General features: G+C 47.5%; 2 protein-coding genes across 2 annotated transcripts; both read right to left on the bottom strand.

Annotated features, from left to right (window-relative positions):
* Nucleotides 1-3249: 3249 nt before the first annotated feature.
* Nucleotides 3250-11762, bottom strand: LOC142830604 (olfactory receptor 52E4-like). Its single transcript, XM_075936749.1, has 5 exons — nt 11517-11762; nt 10947-11198; nt 10624-10788; nt 5092-5145; nt 3250-4323 (listed from the first exon to the last, which is right to left on the bottom strand). The coding sequence occupies exons 1-5, from the start codon at nt 11760-11762 to the stop codon at nt 3250-3252; spliced, it is 1791 nt and encodes a 596-aa protein (XP_075792864.1).
* Nucleotides 11763-14502: 2740 nt separating this feature from the next.
* LOC102456500 (olfactory receptor 52E4-like) lies at nt 14503-15450 on the bottom strand. Its single transcript, XM_006111283.3, has one exon. It carries the CDS (start codon nt 15448-15450, stop codon nt 14503-14505), a length of 948 nt encoding a protein of 315 aa, XP_006111345.2.
* Nucleotides 15451-22083: the final 6633 nt, after the last annotated feature.

Raw genomic sequence — 22083 nt, 5'->3', positions numbered from 1 at the left:
TGTGCTTCCCCACGTTGAGGCAGGTCAGCAGCAACCGGAAACCTGCCTTGAGGCGGCTGAAGGCGCACTCGACCTGAATCCTGGCCTGGTTCAGGTGGACATTCAATTCGTCCCTGTTGGGGTCCAGCTGGTTGGCATATGGCTTCATGAGCCATGGCATGAGGGGTTAGGCCATGTCCCCCATGATGCACAATGCCGTTGGCACTTCCTCAACTGCTAAGCCCTGGTGGGGGAGGAATGTGCCTGCCTCCAGATTGCAGTACAGGCTGGAGTTTCTAAAGATGCTGGCGTCGTGTGCCCTGCTCGTCCACCTGACAATATGTCCGTGAAGTCTCCATGGTGATTGACCAGGGCCTGCAGCACCATTGAAAAGTAGCCCTTGCGATTAATGAAGTTGCCTGCTCGATGGTCAGGTGCACAGATCTGGATATGGGACCCATCCATTACTCCGCTAAGGTTCATGAACCCCCGGGTGGCAAATCGGGCCATGATCCGGTCCAGGTCTCCCAGGCAGATGGCCCTCTGTAGCAGGATGCAGTTGATGGTCCTCACCACCTGCAGAAAGAGACAAAGAAACACACAAAACAGAGAATGTGAAAGGGGGTGCCTTGGCTATTGGGAGGTGCTGGTCCCCCTACCATCTCCACCTGTCCCACACTGCCCAGGAGCAACCCCCATTGAGAGGCCGCTCCACAGCAGCATGGTTGAGTGAAGGCAGGACGGCACAACCCCCTGGAGATGGGGCTTCCCCCAGACCTCTACTCCAACCCCCATAGCCTCCAACTCCCCTTTCCTGAGGGTCCCCCTTATCCAGGACTCCCTCCCTCCCCAGCCCACAGGGACTGCAGCCCCAAAGTGCCTTACCTCCAGGAGGAGGGCCCTAACAGTGGACTTCCCCATGCCGAACTGGTTGTCCATCAACTGGTAGCTGTCGGGGGTAGCGAGCTTCCAGACGGCTATTGCATTCCGCTTCTCCAGGAGGTGAGTGTTGCCTCTCTGGAGGGCGGGGGTGAGCAAGGCACACAGCTCCAAAAAGGAAGCCTTCCACATGCAGAAGTTTTGGAGCCACTGCTGGTCTTCCCACCGCTTCATGACCAGCTGGTCCCATCAGTCGGAAGTGGTGTCCAGCCTCCAGAAACACCTCTCCACCGAGGGTTGCAGTGACAAGAGTGTTGCTCCCGCACCCAAGGAGAGGAGTCGAGCTCCATCAGGACCAGGAAGGCGGCTGGCATGAAGTGTTGCAGAAACTTAAGTCAGGTTATATGGGGCCATCACACGGCCAGGGGCAGCTCCAGCTGCATGGGGTTAAGAGAAAAGCTGTGGAATCCAAAAAAGCTGGGCACCCCCAGCAGGCACAGCGAGAGCTTTGCTGTCCTTCAAAGAGGCAGCAAGAATGCAGCAGAAGCAGAGAAACGGCTGTCCAGGGGGTCCCTTAACGCATGTGTCTCTGCTAAGTTCGGGCACCAGCACTCGGAAGTGACTGGTGAACGTAATCGCTGCCTGACGTGGTTCTGGGTGGCTTTGTTTGTGAGAGTGCATCCAATCAGTGTGAACGCTCTCTTTGGAAAAAGGGCATCGCTCTTTAGATGCACTTTTGTGTGTGGTCGCTCTCTTCCGCAGGAAGTTTTATCAGAAGATCTCTTCCAGAAAAAAAAATACAGGGCTATGTAGCACTTTAAAGACTAACAAGATGGTTTATTAGATGATGAGCTTTCGTGGGCCAGACCCACTTCCTCAGATCAAATAATGGAAGAAAATAGTCACAACCATATATACCAAAGGATACAATTTTTAAAAAAATGAACACACATGAAAAGGACAAATCACATTTCAGAACAGAAGGGGAATGTGGGGGGGGGGGGGGGGAAAGGAAGGTGAATACCAGTGAGTTAATGATATTAGAGGTGGGGAAGGGGAGATGTCTGTGAGTTAATAGTATTAGAGGTGATAATTGGGGAAGCTATCTTACCCATTACAAAGATAGCTTCCCCAATTATCACCAACTAATACTATTAACTCACAGACATCTCCCCTTCCCCACCTCTAATATCATTAACTCACTGGCATTCACCTTCCTTCCCCCCCCCCCCCCACATTCCCCTTCTGTTCTGTAATGTGATTTGTCCTTTTCATGTGTGTTCATTTTTTTTTAATTGTATCCTTTGGTATATATGGTTGTGACTATTTTCTTCCATTATTTGATCTGAGGAAGTGGGTCTGGCCCACGAAAGCTCATCACCTAATAAACCATCTTGTTAGTCTTTAAAGTGCTACATAGCCCTGTATTTTGTTTCAACTACACCAGACTAACACGGCTACATTTCTATCACTATTCTTCCAGAAAAAGGTTCTCCCGAAAGAAGTCTGCCATGTAGACATGGCCTTACGCAGAGAGCAGGTTACTACATAGTTCTGCAGCAATGTGAAGAGCAGGACACACTGTGTAAGAGGAAAACATCGAGAGGTAAAAGTAAGGAAAGTCCTTTGAGGAATTCCCAACAGCTGGAAGCGGGGGAAGGGTCTTGCCTTGTGGGAAACCTTCCTGGTATATACACAGCTCATTACAGAAAACATGTGGGTGTATTGGAGAGGAGCCAGTAGAGGGCAACAAAAATTTTAGGGGGGCTGGAGCACGTGACCTAGGAGAAGAGACTGAGGGATTGAAGCTTATTTCGTCTGCAGAAAAGAAGACAGAGGGGGATTTAGTAGCAGCCTTCAGTTCCCTGAATGAGGTTCCAAAGAGGCTGGAGAGAGGCTGTTCTCAGTGGGGACAGGTGGCAGAATGAGGAGCAATGGTCTCAAGTTGCAGAGGGGAGAAGGTCTTGGTTGAATCTTAGGACAAACTATAATTCTAACTCTCTGAGTTAAATTACTCTCCGTACACAGGTTCCCCAGTTTGTCATGTGACACAGCACAGTAAGCTCAGGAAATGATTTAATGTCTATATGACAGCCCAGACACCGATCCAGGAAAATGTGTCTGGCGATCTTTGCAGATTCATTAAGCGCTGCCTGAAGTGGTTCTGGGTGGCTTTGTTTTGTGAGAGTGCATCCAAACAGTGTGAACGCTCTCTTTGGAAAAAGGGCATTGCAAGGTAAAAGTAAGGAAAGCCCCTTGAGGAATTCCCAACATCGAAAAGTCATAGTAAGGAAAGTCCTTTCAGGCATTCCCAACAGCTGGAAGCTAACCATGTCACCGGAGATCTTTGCAGATTGATTGCTCTGAGGTACAAAGTACAAGGAGAAAACTTCAAATCCCTTTCTGAGTGAAGAGACGGAGCAGCCTGTCCCGGATCTGTTTGGTCCTCACCCCGTAGATGATGGGGTTCAGCATCGGAGGCACCAGGAGGTACACGTTGGCAAGGAGAATGTGGAAGTTCAGGGGCACATTGTGGCCAAAGCGGTGTGCGAGAAAGGAGAAAAGAGAAGGGATATAAAAGGATAAAATGGCACCTAGGTGGGAAGTACATGTGCCAAAAGTCTTGAGCCGGGCGTCCTTTGTGGGGAGTCTGAAGATGGCCCTGAGGATGAGAACATAGGACACAGTGATGAAAATGATATCCACACCCATCGTAGTAAAGACTGCAAACATACCATAGTAGTTATTGACACGTATATCACCACAGGACAGCTTCGCTAGAGATATGTGCTCGCAGTAGGAGTGGGGAATGATGTGGGTTCGGCAGTACGGCAACCTCCCTGCCAGGAAGGGATAAGGCATTGTGGATATACAGCTGCGCAGCATCACTGCCAAAACGATCTTGACCACCACAGGGTTCGACAGGATGGTGGAATGTCTCAGGGGATGGCAGATGGCCACGTAGCGATCCAAAGCCATGGCTGAAAAGAGCCCTGACTCTATTATGGTGAACCAGTGAATGAAGTACATCTGCAGGAGGCAAGCGTTGAAAAAGATCTCCCTGGAACTGAACCAGAAGATTGCCAACATTTTAGGCAGGATGGAGGTAGACAAGACCAGGTCAGTGATGGCCAACATGCAGAGGAAATAGTACATGGGCTCATGGAGTCTTGGGTCTCTCTTCACTATGAAGAGGATGGCGAAGTTCCCCACGATGGCTATGGCATAAGTAATGCAGAAGGGGATGGAGATCCAGACATGGGCCACCTCTAGGTCAGGAATGCCCAACAGGATGAAGATGGAGGGGTTGGTGAAGTGTGTAGTGTTGGAATTTGACATGGAGCAGGGGAGAAGGTCTCCAATTCTGAGGCAGAACAATGTCTCCGGAATATACCATCTGCTCCTCTGACTTCTAGTACGTACCCTGGACCTACGGTGATGGTCGCAGTAGAAATGCAGACATGCCTGGATGGAGCAACAATGCTGTTGTGAGAGTCTACATGCACTGCTGGAGGCTGTTCTCACGAGGAAAGGAGATTGGTCGCTCTTCGCACACTGAAAAACGACATTTTTATTATTCAGAAGTGTGAAATATGAACAATTGACCCTATTAATGCCGAATCCGGGTTTGATGGTGCTCAGTGCTCTGTGCATCAATAATGCCTGCACATCACAGCGTCAAAAACTATAGTAGGACTCAGCAAGAAACAACATTGTGGACTCTGGTTATCCCTCATTAGCCCGTAAAGCACTGAAGCCTACAATTCTAGAATCCCAGAGCCTGAAGGAACCTGGAGACGTCATCGAGTCCAGTCCCCTGTCCTCACGGCAGGACCAGGCACCATGTAGATCATCCCTGACAGGTGCCTGTCTAACCTGCTCTTAAACATCTCCAATGCTGAAACAACCTCCCTCAGGCTCGAAAGTCAATGTCGTAAGGAGAGTCCCAAGTGCCTGGTTACTCAAGTCAAACCTTTGCCAAGACATGTGCCAGAATCATCAGCTGCTAGCAGAGATAAAGGGGATTGTTCAGAGAGGTTCTTGGAATGGGGGAGGCTGCCTATTGCAGACAGACTGAAATACCTGGAACTATTCAGTTGCGAATAGAGAAAGAAGGGGGTATATGAAGGTTAAGAAGAATATAAAAGAATAGACCTGACTGACAAATATAGTGCCCATCTTTTAAAAAGGGAAGAAGGACAATCCAGGGATCTACAGATCCCTCAGTCTTACCTGTGTCCCCATAAAAATCATGGGGGGGATCCTCAAGGAATCCATTTTGTAGCACTTGGAAATGGGGAAAGTGTTCATGAATCGTCAAAATGGATTGTCCTGCCTGAGCAATCTGACTAGCTTCTATGAAAAAGTAACTGGCTCTGTGGACGTGGGGAAATCGGTGGGCGTGATATATCTTGACTTTAGCAAAGCTTTTCATATGCTCTCCCACAGTATCCTTGCTATCAAGTTAAGGAAGTATGGATTGGGTAAGGAGACTGGAAGGTGGATAGAAAGCTGGCCGGATAGCTGGCTCCAACAGGTAGTGATCAATACTCAATGTCTGCTTGGCAGATGGTTTCAAGTGCAGTGCCTGAAGAATTGGTTCTAGGGCTGGATTTGTTCAACATCTTTATTAATGACCTGGATGAGGGGATGGATTGCACCCTCAGCAAGTTTGAAGATGACACTAATCTAGGGGGAGAGGTAGATACATTGGAGGGCAGGGATAGGGTCCAGAGTGAGCTAGACAAATGGGAGGATTGGGCCAAAAGAAATCTGATGAGGTTCAACAAGGACAAGGGCAGAGTCTTGCACTTGGGACAGAAGAAACTCAAGCATTGCGACAGGCTGGGGACCAACTAGCTAAGTAGCACTTCAGCAGAAAAAAATCTGGGGGTTACAGTAGATGAGAAGTCAACAGTGTGCCCTTGTAGTCAAGAAGACTAACGGTATACTAGGTTGCATTAGGAGGAGCGTTGCCAGAAGATCTAGAGAAGTGATTATTCCCCTTTATTCGGCACTGGTGAAGCCACATCTGGAACATTGTGTCCAGTTCTGGGCCCTCCACTCTAGAAAGGATGTGGACGCACGGCGTAGGGGAAGCAAACTGATTACAGGGCTGGTCTAGGTTAGATATTAGGAAAAAAAATTTCCCTAGGAGGGTGGGGAAACATTGGGATGGGTTCCATAGGCAGGAGGTGGACACTGGCAGATTCTGTTCAGTCACAGGTGTCACACTGAGACTTTGTTATTATTATTTGTTATAATTATTTGTTATAATTATCAATACTTGATTTTAGATTTACAAAATAGCAGAGAACAAAATGTAGAATTGTAAATGCTTCATTTGACATTTAAATAGCATGAATTAAAAACAGACCATTTATTTCATAACTATAAACGTGATTTTAATTGTATATATTGCATAATTAAAAAATAAACTGTTTAACAGAGTGTATAAGGGCCGGGGATAGCAAGTGATGGACAGGAGAATAGAGAGGGTGGGGCTTCAAGGAAGGGGCGGGGCAGTAGATCTTCGCCTGTTCTGAGACTTAAAAAGTGATCTTGGGTGTAAAATGGTTAGAGACCACTGACCTAAAGGATCCAGAGGTGGGAGGCAAAGGTGATCCACAGGGCGGACACAAAGCATCTGAGCAAACATTGAGGAAACTAGAGAGGGTTAGTTAAAAAATGAAGACATTGAAGTGGGTCATGACAGTGGTTTTCAGATTCTTAAAAGGCGGCCATACAAATAATGGAGACTTTCCTTTTCCTTTTCTGCCTACTCACAGCAGGTTGGACAAGAGGGAATAGGTTCAAACAACACCAGAGAAGAGTTGGAAAAGCTCAGGAAACACTAAGGCTGTGTCTACACTGGGCCACTTAACTTGCCAGCTGTCTACACTGGCCCCTTGAATTTCCGGAAAAGCACTGACGATCTAATGTACAATTGTCAATGTTTTTCCGGAAAAACTATGCTGCTCCCGTTCAGGCAAAAGTTCTTTTCCGGAAAAACTGTTCCGGAAAAGGGCCAGTGTAGACAGCACAGGACTCTTTTCTGCAAAATATGTAGGTTCAAACAACACCAGAGAAGAGTTGGAAAAGCTCAGGAAACACGAGGGCTACATCTAGACTGGCATGATTTTCCGGAAATGCTTTTAACGGAAAAGTTTTCCATTAAAAGCATTTGCGGAAAAGCACGTCTAGATTGGCAGGATGCTTTTCTGCAAAAGCACATCGCCATTTTTGCCATCGGGGCTTTTTTGCGCAAAACAAATCTGAGCTGTCTACACTGGCCTTTTTGTGCAAAAGTTTTGTGCAAAAGGGACTTTTGCCTGAACGGGAGCAGCATAGTATTTCCGCAAAAGCACTGATTTCTTACAGTAGGAAGTCAGTGCTTTTGCGGAAATTCAAGTGGCCAGTGTAGACAGCTGGCAAGTTTTTCCGGAAAAGCGGCTGATTTTGCAGATGACACTAATCTAGGGGGCTGTATGGTTCTCTTAGGCTATGTCTAGACTGCAGGCTTCTTTCGAAAGAGCCTCTTTCGAAAGATCGCGTCTAGACTGCAGGCGGATCTTTCGAAAGAGAAATCCGCTTTTTCGAAAGAGAGCACCCAGCGAGTCTGGATGCTCTCTTTCGAAGACGGCCTCTTTACATTGAAGAACGCCTTCTTTCGAAAGAGGAACTTTCGAAAGAAGGCGTTCTTCCTCGTAAATTGAGGTTTACCGCCATCGAAAGAAAAGCCGCGTTCTTTCGAAATAATTTCGAAAGAACGCGGCTTGAGTCTGGATGCAGGGGAAGTTTTTTCGGGAAAAGGCTACTTTTCCCGAAAAAACCCCTGAGTCTGGACACGGCCTTAGAGAAAATCCCAGTGTTCACCAGGTCTTAGAGAAAAACAAGCTGTGGAGCTCACTACAGAAGTAACTGGATGAAATGTCATGGCCTGTGTGACACAGAAGGACTGGCTGGATGTCCTAGTGGCCATTTTTGGCCTTGAACTCTATAAAGCTATTGAAAAAGAAACCAGATCAACATTTATATTTGCTTTGCGCACAGCACAAGAAATATGGAGCGCTGAATTACCTAGCCAGCCTGTGGAAACTATTTCATATTTAGCGAGAAGCCATTCTGTATAACAAAAGCCATTTCAGTTTCTTGTGTCTGCACATATACTAGAGGGAGGGAACTGGCCTTCACCGAGGTGGGGCGAGGCCAGAAGGATGCGCTGTTGGAATGTGTTAATGAACTATTTTAAGCTGAAGCCCTTTCTCCCTAAAACCTGTTTCTTTCTTTGCTGATAATAATTCCTCTCTGAAGTTCACTTTGATTTCTTACCCTGACGTCAGACTTGTTTGGTTAACGGCATAAAATACTAGGATTGATTGTGCTGAACAGCCTTACTGGGCCCGGCTCTCCTGGGGTCACGTTTGGCTCACTTTGCCCTATTGATCAATAAAGCTGTTTATTAGCCGCCAAACCAGGGAGAAGTTTTTGCTTCAACAAGCCTGAACATGTGAGTCTGATAAAAGAACATGCTTAATACATATCTCACCTGTGGAACTCCTTGCCACTAACATGCTAGCAAAATGCTCAGTGGACAAGGATTAAAAATGGACTGATGATTGCAGATTGTGCTGGTGGTATCATCTTTTGCTAAGGCTCTCCAACATTTTCAATTAGAAGACCTCATTGGCACTTTTTTATATGGGTGTCAAACTATCATTCCGGATGCAAATTCTGGACAAATTTTTTCTTACAGTTTTAGATGTAGCAGCTGAGCTGACTTTTCAAATGAAGCGAGACCAGAAGATGTTCATCCCATGGGCAGTTAAACGGTGCAGAGTGGAAAGGGCTGCAGACTAACTCGTGATCCTACCATGCCATCATTTCAATGGGTTTGTTGGGCAAGAAATAGCCATCTGGGAGGTTTGAGTTTCAAGAGACTTCCCTGGGAACCCCCCTCAAGTCGCCATTTCCCAAGTATCTCTTACCCCAGCACCCACTGAACAATCCCACTCCAAGAGCTGACAGAGCAGTGGGAACCACTCACCGTACAGCTCCGGGCGATCCCCTCATGGTGCTCACAGCCTCAATACAGAAAATCGTGCATGGAAGCAGCCTGGAGACCTGCCTGGTTTTGCTTCTGGGCTATTTATCCAGCTTCTGGAGTAAACAGCTATTAAGAGATGCTCCCAAAGGGAGAGGAGACAGTTCTGTTTTGTATTAAGTCTCAGAGGGGTTGGCTGTTCAGAGTATTTGTGTATAATTAAAAATTGCAATAAATTAGGAAGAAAACACTTGGAATAATAGCTCCATCTCCCGAGGTTAACGGAGCCTGGGAATACCCTGAATGGCTGTTTTCACAGCAGAAAGACAGACCTGGAGATAGTTGATTGAAGGGAGACACAAGCACTGTCTCCAGACGTACAGTCTGTTGATAATGGATCGGAGATCAGTAATTGTCCTCTGTCACTATTGCCACACTGGGCAGCGCCTTTCACTCAAGGATTAAACACCTACCAAAGGAAAATCTTGTTGAACAGATCCACCTATAAACAAGAAGCAGTCCTGTGCCACCTTGGGGTACGCCTACACAGCGACGTTATTTCAGAATAATATCGTGCGCATCTGCACTGCAAGCCTTTCTTGCACAATCATGTTGGGCTGGAGGACTTCTTACTCCAACTCCAGTTACCTTAATTTCATGAAGGGTAAGGGAAGACAGAGGAGGAGTGCTCTTCCTTCGACTTCCAGCTCTGCAGACAGTGTCAAAAGCCAAATTACACTATTTCGACTTTAATGACGTAATTCACCTAGCTGAAGTTGGGTAGCTTAATTTGACGTTTGCCCTTCTGTGTCCTCCACAGCCAGATCAGCTGGGACGAGGGTGGAGCCACACCGCTGCAGCCACCGGCCGGAGCCTGGGGGACCCTACGGTGCACCAGGGTCCAGGAATACCTGATGCGCGAGCATGTCAGTGTCCTGCATGACATCCACCAGACCTTGGCATGCCAGGTCTTTGGGGACTTGCAGTGGCAGGACTGTATCCGGGACCAGTTGACGCAGCGGTGTGACAACATGTGTGCCGTTATGTCCCGATGACGGCACAGCTGCCTGATACTGCTGCTCCTTGCTTCCACCCTCCTGCCCCCATGCTATTCCCATTCCTCATCCACCTGCTGCCCCTGCTATACCTCTGCTCCCTCTCTAGGTGATGCCCATGCCTCCTCCCCAAGAGATGCCTATGGTTCCCCCTCCCTATACTCCTGTCAACCCTGACCCAACTCCAGCCCCCTGTCCTGTCCACCCCCCTGTGCTCCCTGGGCACACCTGACCACAACTCCAACGAGGTCCCCACACCTAAGAAGGCAAATCGAGCTGCCGCCCTCCCCTGCCAGTTGTGAGCGCCCCTCCCCCTGCCCAACCTTTCTTATGTAATAAAAGTACAGAGTTCTGTTTGTTGAAAACCAAAGAGGTGTGTTTATTGGGAGGTCAGGGAAGAGGGGAAGGGAGGGGTTGTGGTGGGAAAGGGATGGGGCAGCAAGCCAGAGGCTCTTATTGGGTAGGCCCTGGGGAGAGTTACTGGAGTCCTTGAGAGAACCTCTCCCTCAGGGCCTCCCGGATGCGCTCCCCGGCCCGATGGGCCTGGTGGATGACAACTGTCCTTGGCTGCTGGTATGTTTGCCCTTTGCGGCCAGTGTTTGCCCCTCGCCCAGAGAGGAAGGCCTCCCCGTTCCTTTCCACAATGTTGCGGAGGACACAACATACCGCAAGCACCTCGGGGATGTTGTGCTTCCCCATATCGAGGCGAGTCAGAAGGCAGTGGACACCTGCCTTGAGGACGCCGAAGGCGCACTTAACCTGAATCCTGACCCGGTTCAGTTGGGCAATGAATTGGTCCCTGCTGGGGTCCAGGTGGCTGGTGTATGGCGTCTTAAACCATGGCATGAGGGGGTAGGCCATGTCCCTCACGATTCATAATGCCATCTGCACGTCCCCAACTGCTAAGTCCTGGTGGGGGAGGAATGTGCCTGCCTCCAGATTGCAGTACAGGCTGGAGTTTCTAAAGATGCCGGAATCATCTGCCCTGCCTGACCACCTGACAAACTGTCCATGAAGTCTCCATGGTGGTCAACCAGGGCTTGCAGCACCATCGAAATGAAGCCCTTGCGATGAATGTAGTGGGCCCTTCGATGATCAGGTGTGCAGATCTGGATGTGGGTCCCTTCAATTGCTGGGCTGCAGTTCGGGAACCTCAGAGTGGCAAATCTGGCCAGAATCAGGTCCAGGTCTCCCAGGCACATGGCCCTCTGCAGCAGGATCAAATTGATGGTCCTCACCAGCTGCAGAAAGAGACAAAGAAACACACAAAACAGAGAATTCGAAAGGGAGTGCCTGAGCTATTGGGGTTGCCTGCCCCCTACCATCTCCACCTGTCCCAAACTGCCCAGGGGCAACCCCCTTTGACAGGCCACTCTACAGCATCACGGTTGTGTGAAGGCAGGACAGCACAACCCTCTGGGGATGGGGCTTCCCCCAGACATCTACTCCAAAAGACCTAGCCTCTAACCCCCCTTTTCTGAGGGTCCCCCTTGTCCAGGACTCCCCCTCCCCCACCTTCTCTTCCCCACCACAGGGACTGCAGCCCCAGCGTGCTTTACCTCCAGGAGGAGGGCCCTGACATTGGACTTCCCCATGCCGGACTGGTTGTCCATCAACTGGTAGTTGTCAGGGGTAGCGAGCTTCCAGAGGGCTAGTGCAACCCGCTTCTCCAGGAGGTGGGTGATGTGTCTCTGGAGGGGGGGGGGGTGATCCTGGCACACAGCTCCAAAAAGGGAGCCTTCCAGATGCAGAAGTTTTGGAGCCACTGCTGGTCTTCCCACCGCTTCATGACCAGCTGGTCCCATCAGTCAGAAGTGGTGTCCAGCCTCCAGAAACGCCTCTCCACTGAAGGTTGCGGTGGCAAGAGTATTGCACCCACACCTAGGGAGAGGAGTCGAGCTCAGTGACGACCAGAAATGCAGCTGGCACGAAGTGTTGCAGAAACTTCAGTCTGGCCCTATGGGGCCATCACACGGCCAGGGGAAGCTCCAGCTCCATGGGATCAAGAGAAAAGCCGTGGCATCCAAAAAAGCTGGGCAACCACAGCAGGTACAGCAAGAGCTTTGCTGTCCTTCAAAGAGGCAGCAAGAACGCAGCAGAAGCAGAGAAACGGCTGTCCAGGGGGTCTCCTTAAACATGTGTCTCTGTTAGGTTCTGGCACCAGCACTCGGAAGTGACTGGTGAACGTAAGCGCTGCCTGAAGTGGTTCTGGGTGGCTTTGTTTTGCAAGAGTGCATCCAATCAGTGCAAAAAAGTGCACCGCTCTTTGTGTGTGGACGCTCTATTTTGCAAGAAGATTTTTTGGAAGATCTTTTCCAGAAAAAGGTTCTCCTGAAAGAAGTCTGCCATGTAGACATAACCTTAGGCAGAGAGCAGGTTACTTCATAGTGCTGCAGCAGTGCGAAGAGTAAGATGCACCCTGTAAGAGGAAAACATCAAAAGGTAAAAATAAGGAAAGTCCTTTGAAGTATTCCCAACAGCTGGAAGCAGGGGAAGGGTCCTGTCTTGTGCGAAATCTTTTTGGTATATACACAGCTCATTCCAGAAAAAAAAGGAAGTATTGGAAAGGAGTCAGTAGAGGGCAACAAAAATTATTGGGGGGCTGGAGCACATGACCTATGAAAAGAGGATTAGGGTACGTCTCCACCAGCCCCCAAGATCAATCTAGGGAGGATAATGAGGGCAACCGGAATTGCAAATCAAGCTCGGGATTTAAATATCCCACGCTTGATTTGCATGTTCCTGGCCGGGCACCATTTTAGAAATTGACTAGCCTGAAGTAACTGCCCGCCTCTATATGCGGCAGTGAGATGGGTTTCTGATTAAAAGCCCTAAATCAAATTAGGTGGTATTCCTCCTGCAATGAGGTTTACCACCTAATTTGATTTAGAGTCTTTAAATTGGAAGCCCCTTTCACTGCCGCGTGTTGACACGGGCAGTTATTTCAGGCTAGTCAATTTCTAAAATGGCGACCAGTCGGGAACACGCAAATCAAGCGTGGGTTATTTAAATCCCGGGATTGATTTGCAATTCTGGTTGACCTCATTAGCCTCCCTGATCTAGGGGGCTAGTGTAAACGTACCCTGAGGGATTGTGGGTTATTTAGTCTGCAGAAAAGAAGACAGAGGGGGATTTGATAGCAGCCTTCAGTTCCCTGAATGAGGTTCTAAAGCGGATGGAGAGAGGCTGTTCTCAGTGGGGACAGATGGCAGAATGAGAAGCAATGGTCTCAAGTTGCAGTGGGGAGAAGGTCTTGGTTGAATCTTAGGACAAGCTATAGTTCTCACACTGTGAGCTAAATTACTCTCCGTACACAGGTTCCCCAGTTTGTCATGTGACACAGCACAGTAAGCTCAGGAAGTGCATCCAAACAGTGTGAACTCTGTCTTTGGAAAAGGGGCATTACTCTTTTGATGCACTTTTGTGTGTGGACGCTCTCTTTCACAAGACGTTTTTTTGGAAGATCTCTTCCAGAAAAAGGTTTTCCCGAAAGAAGCCTGCAGCATAGACATAGCCTTAGGCAGAGACCAGGTTACTACATAGTTCTGCAGAAATGTGAAGAATAGGACACACTGGGGGTATGTCTACACTACCCTCCTAGTTCGAACTAGGAGCGTAATGTAGGCATACCGCACTTGCAAATGAAGCCCGGGATTTGAATTTCCCGGGCTTCATTTGCATAAGCGGGGTGCCACCATTTTTAAAACCCCGCTGGTTCGAACCCCGTGCAGCACGGCTGCACGGGGCTCGAACTAGGTAGTGGAACGAGGTGTACCGGAAGTTCGGAATAGGAATCCTAGTCCGAACTACCTAGTTCGAGCCCCGTGTAGCCCTGCTGAACGGGGTTCGAACCAGCGGGGTTTTAAAAATGGCGGCTCCCCGCTTATGCAAATGAAGCCCGGGAAATTCAAATCCCGGGCTTCATTTGCAAGTGTGGTATGCCTACATTACCCCGCTAGTTCGAACTAGCGGGGTAGTGTAGACATACCCAGGGTGCATCTAGATTGGCAAGATTTTGCAAAAAGCGTCTGCTTTTGCTCAAAACCTTCACAGCTCTCTACACTGGCCTCTTGAATTTGCACAAGAGCACTGACATTCTAATGTAAGAAGTCGCTGCTTCTTGTGCAAATACTTTGACACTCCTGCTCAGGGATAAGCCCTCTTGTGCAAGAATACTTGCACAAGAGGGCCAGTGTAGACAGGCACCTTAATTTTTGGCGCAAGAAAGCCCAATGGCTAAAATGGTCATCGGAGTTTTCTTGCGCAAAAGCACGTCTATTATGGGCAAGAATGCTTTTCCACAAAAGCATCCATGCCAATCTAGATGCTCTTTTGTGGAAATACTTTCAAGGGAAAAACTTTTCCGTTAAAAATATTTCCGCAAAATCATGCCAGTCTAGACGCAGCCACTGTTTAAGAGGAAAACATCAAAAAGTAAAAGTAAGGAAACTCATTTCAGGCATTCCCAACAGCAGGAAGCTAACCATGTCACCGGAGATCTTTGCAGATTGATTGCTCTGAGGTGCAAAGTAGAAGGGGAAAACTTCAAGTCCCTTTCTGAGTGAAGAGATGGAGCAGCCTGTGCCGGATCTGTTTGGTCCTCACCCCGTAGATGATGGGGTTCAGCATCGGAGGCACCAGGAGATACACGTTGGCGAGGAGAATGTGGAAGTTCAGGGGCACATTGTAGGCAAACCGGTGTGCGAGAAAGGAGAAAAGAGAAGGGATGTAAAAGGATAAAATGGCACCTAGGTGGGAGGTACATGTGCCAAAAGTCTTGAGCCGGGCGTCCTTTGTGGGGAGTCTGAAAATGGCCGTGAGGATGAGAACGTAGGACACAGTGATGAAAATGATATCCACACCCATCGTAGTAAAGAGCACAAACAGACCATAGTAGTTATTGACACGTATATCACCACAGGACAGCTTCGCTAGAGATATGTGCTCGCAGTAGGAGTGAGGAATGATGTGGGTTCGGCAGTACGGCAACCTCCCTGCCAGGAAGGGATAAGGCATTGTGGATATACAGCTGCGCAGCATCACTGCCAAAACGATCTTGACCACCACAGGGTTCGACAGGATGGTGGAATGTCTCAGGGGATGGCAAATGGCCACGTAGCGATCCAAAGCCATGGCTGAAAAGAGCCCTGACTCTACTATGGTGAACCAGTGAATGAAGTACATCTGCAGGAGGCAAGCGTTGAAAAAGATCTCCCTGGAACTGAACCAGAAGATTGCCAACATTTTAGGCAGGATGGACGTAGAGAGGACCAGGTCAGTGATGGCCAACATGCAGAGGAAATAGTACATGGGCTCATGGAGTCTTGGGTCTCTCTTCACGATGAACAGGATGGCGAAGTTCCCCAAGACGGCTATGGCATAAGTGATGCAGAAGGGGATGGAGATCCAGACATGGGCCGCCTCCAGGCCAGGGATGCCCAACAGGATGAAGATGGAGGGGTTGGTGAAGTGTGTAGTGTTGGAATTTGACATGGAGCAGGGGAGAAGGTCTCCAATTCTGAGGAAGAACAATGTCTCCGGAATATACCATCTGCTCCTCTGACTTCTAGTGCGTACCCTGGACCTACGGTGATGGTCACAGTAGAAATGCAGACATGCCTGGATGGAGCAACAATGCTCTTGTGAGAGTCTACATGCACTGCTGGAGGTTGTTCTCACGAGGAAAGGAGATTGGTCGCTCTTCGCACACTGAAAAACGACATTTTTATTATTCAGTAGTGTGAAATATGAACAATTGACCCTATTAATGCCGAATCCGGGTTTGATGGTGCTCAGTGCTCTGTGCCTCAATAATGCCTGCACATCACAGCGTCAAAAACTATAGTAGGCCTCAGCAAGAAACAACATTGTGGACTCTGGTTCTCCCTCATTGGCCCGTAAAGCACTGAAGCCTACAATTCTAGAATCCCAGAGCCTGAAGGAACCTGGAGACGTCATTGAGTCCAGTCCCCTGTCCTCACGGCAGGACCGGGCACCATGTAGATCATCCCTGACAGGTGCCTGTCTAACCTGCTCTTAAACTTCTCGGCTACGTCTACACTGGCATGAATTTCCGAAAATGCTTTTAACGGAAAAGCTTTCCGTTAAAAGCATTTTCGGAAAAGCACATCTAGATTGGCAGGATGCTTTTCCGCAAAAGCACTTTTTGCGGAAAAGCGTCCGTGGCCAATCTTGACCCGGTTTTCCACAAAAAAGGCCCCAATCGCCATTTTCGCGATTGGGGCTTTTTTGCGGAAAACACTACCGTGCTGTCTACACTGGCCCTTTTGGGCAAAAGTCTTTCAGAAAAAGACTTTTGCCCGAACGGGAGCAGCATAGTTTTCCCAGAAAAGCACTGATTTTTTTACAGTAGATCGTCAGTGCTTTTCCGGAAATTCAAATGCCCAGTGTAGACAGCTGGCACGTTTTCCTGGAAAATCAGATAATTTTCCGGGAAAACTTGCCAGTCTAGACACAGCCCTTCAATGCTGGAACAACCTCCCTCAGGCTCGAAAGTCAATGTCGTAAGGAGAGGCCCAAGTGCCTGGTTGCTCAAATCACACCTTTGCCAGGACATGTGCCAGGATCATCAACTGCAAACAGAGATAGAGGGGATTGTTCAGAGAGGTTCTTGGAATGGGGGAGGCTCCATATTGCAGACAGACTGAAATACCTGGAACTATTCAGTTGCAAATAGAGAAAGAAGGGGGTATATGAAGGTTAAGAAGAATATAAAAGAATAGACCTGACTGACAAATATAGTGCCCATTTAAAAAGGGAAGAAGGACAATGCAGGGAACTACAGATCTGTCAGCCTTACCGCTGTCCCCATAAAAATAATGGTCCTCAAGGAATCCATTTTGAAGCACTTGTAAGAGGAGAAAGTGATCACGAATAGTCAAAATGGATTGTCCAAGGGTGAAGAGAAGAGTGAGGGGGGATTTGAGAGCAGCCTGCAACTTCCTGAAGGGAGGTTCCAAAGAGGCTGGAGAGAGGCTGTTCTCAGTAGTGACAGATGGCAGAACAAGGAGCAACGGTCTCAAGTTGTGGTGGGAGAGGTCCAGGTTGGATATTAGGAATAACTATTTCACTAGGAAGGTAGTGAAGCATCTAACTTTTAGATAAAGAAATGAATACACGAGGACATCAGTAGAGCCCATGTCAAAACAAAAGGAAGTTTTTCTTCACTCAGCGCACAGTCAACTTGTGGAACTTCTTGCCACAGGATGCGGTAGAAGGCTAGAACTATAACAGGGTTCAAAAAAGAGCTGGATAGATTCACGGAGCTTAGCTACATGAATTTATATTAGCCTGGATGGTAGGAATGGTATCTCTAGCCTCTCTTTAAACTAGGTTTGACGGGGACAGGTGAGCAAAGCCCACAGGTAAGTGCTGAATGTGCAGGACTGGGAGAAGGGTTGGAAATGGGGGGGGACTACGGCCTATAATGGCAAGGAGAAAGGAGGGTCAGGGCACAACAGGGAGGCAAGATCAAATCAGTATCTTAGATGCCTATATACAAATGCAAGAATTATGGGTAATAAGCAGGAAGAACTGGAATTGCTAACCAATAAATACAACTATGATATCATTGGTATTACAGAAACCTGGTGGGATGGGACGCACGATTGGAATGTTGGTATGGAAGGGTACGGCTTGCTCAGGAAGGACAGACAGGGAAAAAAGGGAGGAGGGGTTGCCTTGTATATTTAAAAGTATACACACTTGGACTGAAGTGGAGATGAACGTAGGAGATAGCTGTGTAGAGAGTCTCTGGATTAAGCTAAAAGGGGTAAAAAAATGAGGGTGATATCATGCTAGGAGTCTATTATAGGCCACCTAGCCCGGTGGAAGAGGTGGATGAGGCCTTTTTTAAACAATTAACAAAACTATCCAAAGCCCAAGATTTGGTGGTGATGGGGGACTTCAACTATCCAGACATATGTTGGGAAACTAACACAGCAGGGCACAGGCTATCCAATAAGTTTCTGGACTGCATTGGAGACAACTTTCTGTTTCAGAAGGTTGAAAAAGCTACCAGAGGAGAAGCTGTTCTGGATTTGGTTTTAACAAATAGGGAGGAACTAGTTGAGAACTTGAAAGTGGAAGACAGTATAGGGGACAGTGATCATGAAATAATAGAGTTCATGATCTTAAGGAAAGGTAGAAGGGAGACCAGCACAATTGAGGTAATGGATTTCGGGAAGGCAGATTTTGATAAGCTCAGAGAACTTGTAGGTAAGGTCCCACGGGAAGCAAGACTGAAGGGAAAAACAACTGAGGAGAGTTGGAAGTATTTCAAAGGGACGTTGTTAAGGGCCCAAAAGCAAACAATTCCGCTGTGTAGGAAAGATAGAAAATATGGCAAAAGACCAGCTTGGCTTAACAAGGAGATCTTGCATGATCTCAAAATAAAAAAGGAGTCTCATAAAAAATGGAAACTAGGACAACTAACAAAGGATGAATATAGGCAAGCAACACGGGAATGCAGGGGCAAGATTAGAAAGGCAAAGGCACAAAATGAGATCAAACTAGCTACAGGCATAAAGGGAAACAAGAAGACCTTTTATAAATACATTAGAAGCAAGAGGAAGACCAAGGACAGGATAGGCCCACTGCTTAGTGAGGAGGGAGAAGCAGTAACAGGGAACTTGGAAATGGCAGAGATGCTCAATGACTTCTTTGTTTCGGTCTTCACCGAGAAGTCTGGAGGTGTGCCTAACGTAGTGAATACAAACAGAGAGAGGGTAAGTTTAGAAGATAGGATACACAAAGAACAAGTTAAAAATCACTTAGGAAAGTTAGATGTCAGCAAGTCACCAGGTCCTGATGAAATGCATCCCAGGATACTCAAGGAGCTGACAGAGGAGGTATCTGAGCCTTTAGCTATGATCTTTGAAAAATCATGGCAGACAGGGGAGATTCCAGAAGACTGGAAAAGGGCAAATATTGTGCCCATCTATAAAAAGGGGAATAAGAACAACCCAGGAAACTGCAGACCGGTCAGTTTAACGTCTGTCCCAGGGAAGATAATGGAGCAGGTAATTAAGGAAATCATATGCAAACACTTGGAAGGTAATAAAGTGATAGGGAATAGCCAGCATGGGTTTGTGAAGAACAAGTCATGCCAAACTAATCTGATAGCTTTCTTTGATAGGATAACGAGCCTTGTGGATAAGGGAGAAGCGGTGGATGTCATATACCTAGACTTTAGTAAGGCATTTGATACGGTCTCGCATGATATTCTTATTGATAAACTAGGCAAATATAACTTAGATAGGGCCACGATAAGGTGGGTGTATAATTGGCTGGATAACCATAGTCAGAGAGTTGTTATTAACGGTTCTAAATCCTGCTGGAAAGGGATAACAAGTGGAGTTCCTCAAGGGTCTGTTTTGGGACCCGTACTGTTCAATATCTTCATCAATGATGTAGATATGGGATAGAGAGTACGCTTATTAAGTTTGCAGATGATACCAAACTGGGTGGGGTTGCAACTTCTTTGGAGGATAGGGACATAATTCAAAATGACCTTAGCAAGTTAGAGAAATGGTCAAAGGTAAACAGGATGAGGTTTAATAAAGAGAAATGCAAAGTGCTCCACTTAGGAAGGTAATAGTTCCAGGTATTTCAGTTCCATACATACAAGATGGGAAGCGACTGTCTAGGAAGGAGCATGGCGGAAAGGGATCTAGGGGTCATAGTGGACCACAAGTTGAATATGAGTCAACAGTGTGATGCTGTTGCAAAAAAAGCAAATATGATTCTAGGTTGTATCAACAGGTGTGTTGTAAGCAAAACTCGTGAAGTCATTCTGCCGCTCTACTCTGCACTAGTTAGGCCTCAGCTGGAGTACTGTGTCCAGTTCTGGGCGCCACATTTCAAGAAAGATGTGGAGAAATTGGAAAGGGTACAGAGAAGAGCGACAAGAATGATTAAAGTTTTAGAGAACATGACCTATGAAGCCAGGCTTCATGAACTGGGCTTGTTTAGTTTGGAAAAAAGAAGATTAAGTGGGGACATGATAGCGGTTTTCAAATATCTAAAAGGGGGAAGGCGAAAATTTGTTCCTCTTGGTTTCTGAGGACAGGACAAGGAGTAATGGGCTTAAAGTGCAGCAGGGGAGGTTTAGATTGGACATTAGGAAAAAATTCCTAACTGTCAGGGTGGTCAAATATTGGAATACATTGCCAAGGGAGGTGGTGGAATCTCCCTCTCTGGAGATATTTAAGAACAGGTTAGATAGACATCTGTCAGGGATGGTGTAGACGGAGCTTGCCTTGAGGGCGGGGGGCTGGACTCGATGACCTCTTGAGGTCCCTTCCAGTCCTATTATTCTATGATTCTATGATTCTTTGTCTGGAGGTGAGTGAGGATTACCTGTTGTGATCCCTTCCACTGGGGCATCTGGTATTGGCCACTATCCGCAGACAGGACACTGGGCTAGATGGACCTTTGGTCTGACCCAGTCTGGTCATTCCTATGTTCTTATGTTATGTTTTATCGGGCTCACCCAAACCTAGGGTGCAGACACATAGGAATGGTGAGCTGGAGCAGGGGAAAGATTTTCCCATAGAGCTTCAGCTATTTAGCAAGAGATGTACAAGCGATATGTTTGCCGTGACAAAAGTGTAGTTAATAATCGGCTCCAGAATTTGGTGCAAGAAGAGCAAGAAGCCGTGGCTGGAAACTGAAATAATGGGATATTTGCTGCATGACCTAGTGCTGTTTACTCTGGGGTTCGGTAGCCATCAGTACCTCTTTCGGGGCTGTGGCTTTTTTTTCCTATTGCCAATAAAGGGAGCGTCTACAAAGTAGGGCTTAACTCCAAATCAGTTACACAGCTTGACCTATGTCAATTCCATAGCTTATTTCTAAATTGCTTATTTCAAAATTGGGAGTGTCTACACCACGCTAATTTTGAAAAAGAGCCCTCTTCCTCGGACTTTCCTTACATTATTTTGAAATAACAGCTGGCTGTGTAGATGCGGACTAAGGGAATTTGAAATAATAACGTGGCCGTATAGACGTATCCAAAGAAAATGCCATCTGGGGTTGCATTAGCAGAGGTGTGGCATGCAAGTCATAGCAGGGAATAGTATCCCACCCCTCAAACCTGGTAGACTTTTGCTCGAGCACTGTGTTCAGCTGGGGTCACTGATGGAGAGAAATTGTGAGGAGAATCCCTAAAGGATGCGGAGGTGGGAGGCAAAGGTGATCCACAGGGTGGACACAAAGCATCTGAGCAAACATTGAGGAAACTAGAGATGATTAGTTAAAACATGAAGACTTAGAAGTGGGGCATGACGGTGGTTTCCAGATTCTTAAAAGACGGCCATACAAATAATGGAGACTTTCATTTCCCTTTTCTGCCTACTCACAGCAGGTGGGACAAGAGGCAATAGGTTCAAACAACACCAGAGAAGAGTTGGAAAAGCTCAGGAAACACTAAGGGGCTGTGTCTACACTGGGCTACTTATTCCGGAAAATCAGCCGCTTTTCCGGAATGAGCTGCGAACTGTCTACACTGGCACTTGAATTTCTGGAAAAGCAACGACGCTCTACTGTACAAAGTCAGCCGCTATTCCGGAAAAACTATTCTGCTCCCGCTCAGGCATAAGTCCTTATTCCGGAAAGGGCCAGTGTAGACAGCTCAGTACTCTTTTCTGCAAAAAAGACCCGATCGCAAAATTGATGATCGGGGCGTTTTTGCAGAAAACCACGTCTACATTGGCCACGGACGCTTTTCCGGAAAAAGTGCTTTTCTGGAAAAGCATCCTGCCAATGTAGACGCGTTTTTTCCAGAAATACTTATAACAGAAAACTGTTCCGTTTTAAGCATTTCCGGAAAAGGGTGCCAGTGTAGATGTAGCCTAAGAGTAAGGTGTGGAGGACAATCGCATAGACACCTGGGAAGGCTACGGAAGCCCCCTCCCTACATATTTTTCAAAGGCGGCTCACCAGACGGTCCAGGATGATATAGATGCAACAAAACCTCGTGGGTACGACTAGTGGACCCCTGCAGTACCTACTCACCCTGTGGCTGTATGGTTCTCTTAGGGAAAATCCCAGTGTTCACCAGGTCTTAGAGAAAAACAAGCTGTGGAGCTCACTACAGAAGTAACT

The sequence above is a fragment of the Pelodiscus sinensis genome, chromosome 1 (assembly GCF_049634645.1).
Source record: "Pelodiscus sinensis isolate JC-2024 chromosome 1, ASM4963464v1, whole genome shotgun sequence".
In the NCBI taxonomy this organism is placed as follows: Eukaryota; Metazoa; Chordata; order Testudines; family Trionychidae; genus Pelodiscus; species Pelodiscus sinensis.
Note: the sequence above shows the minus strand (reverse complement) of the source record. Positions and strands in the feature narration are given on the sequence as shown.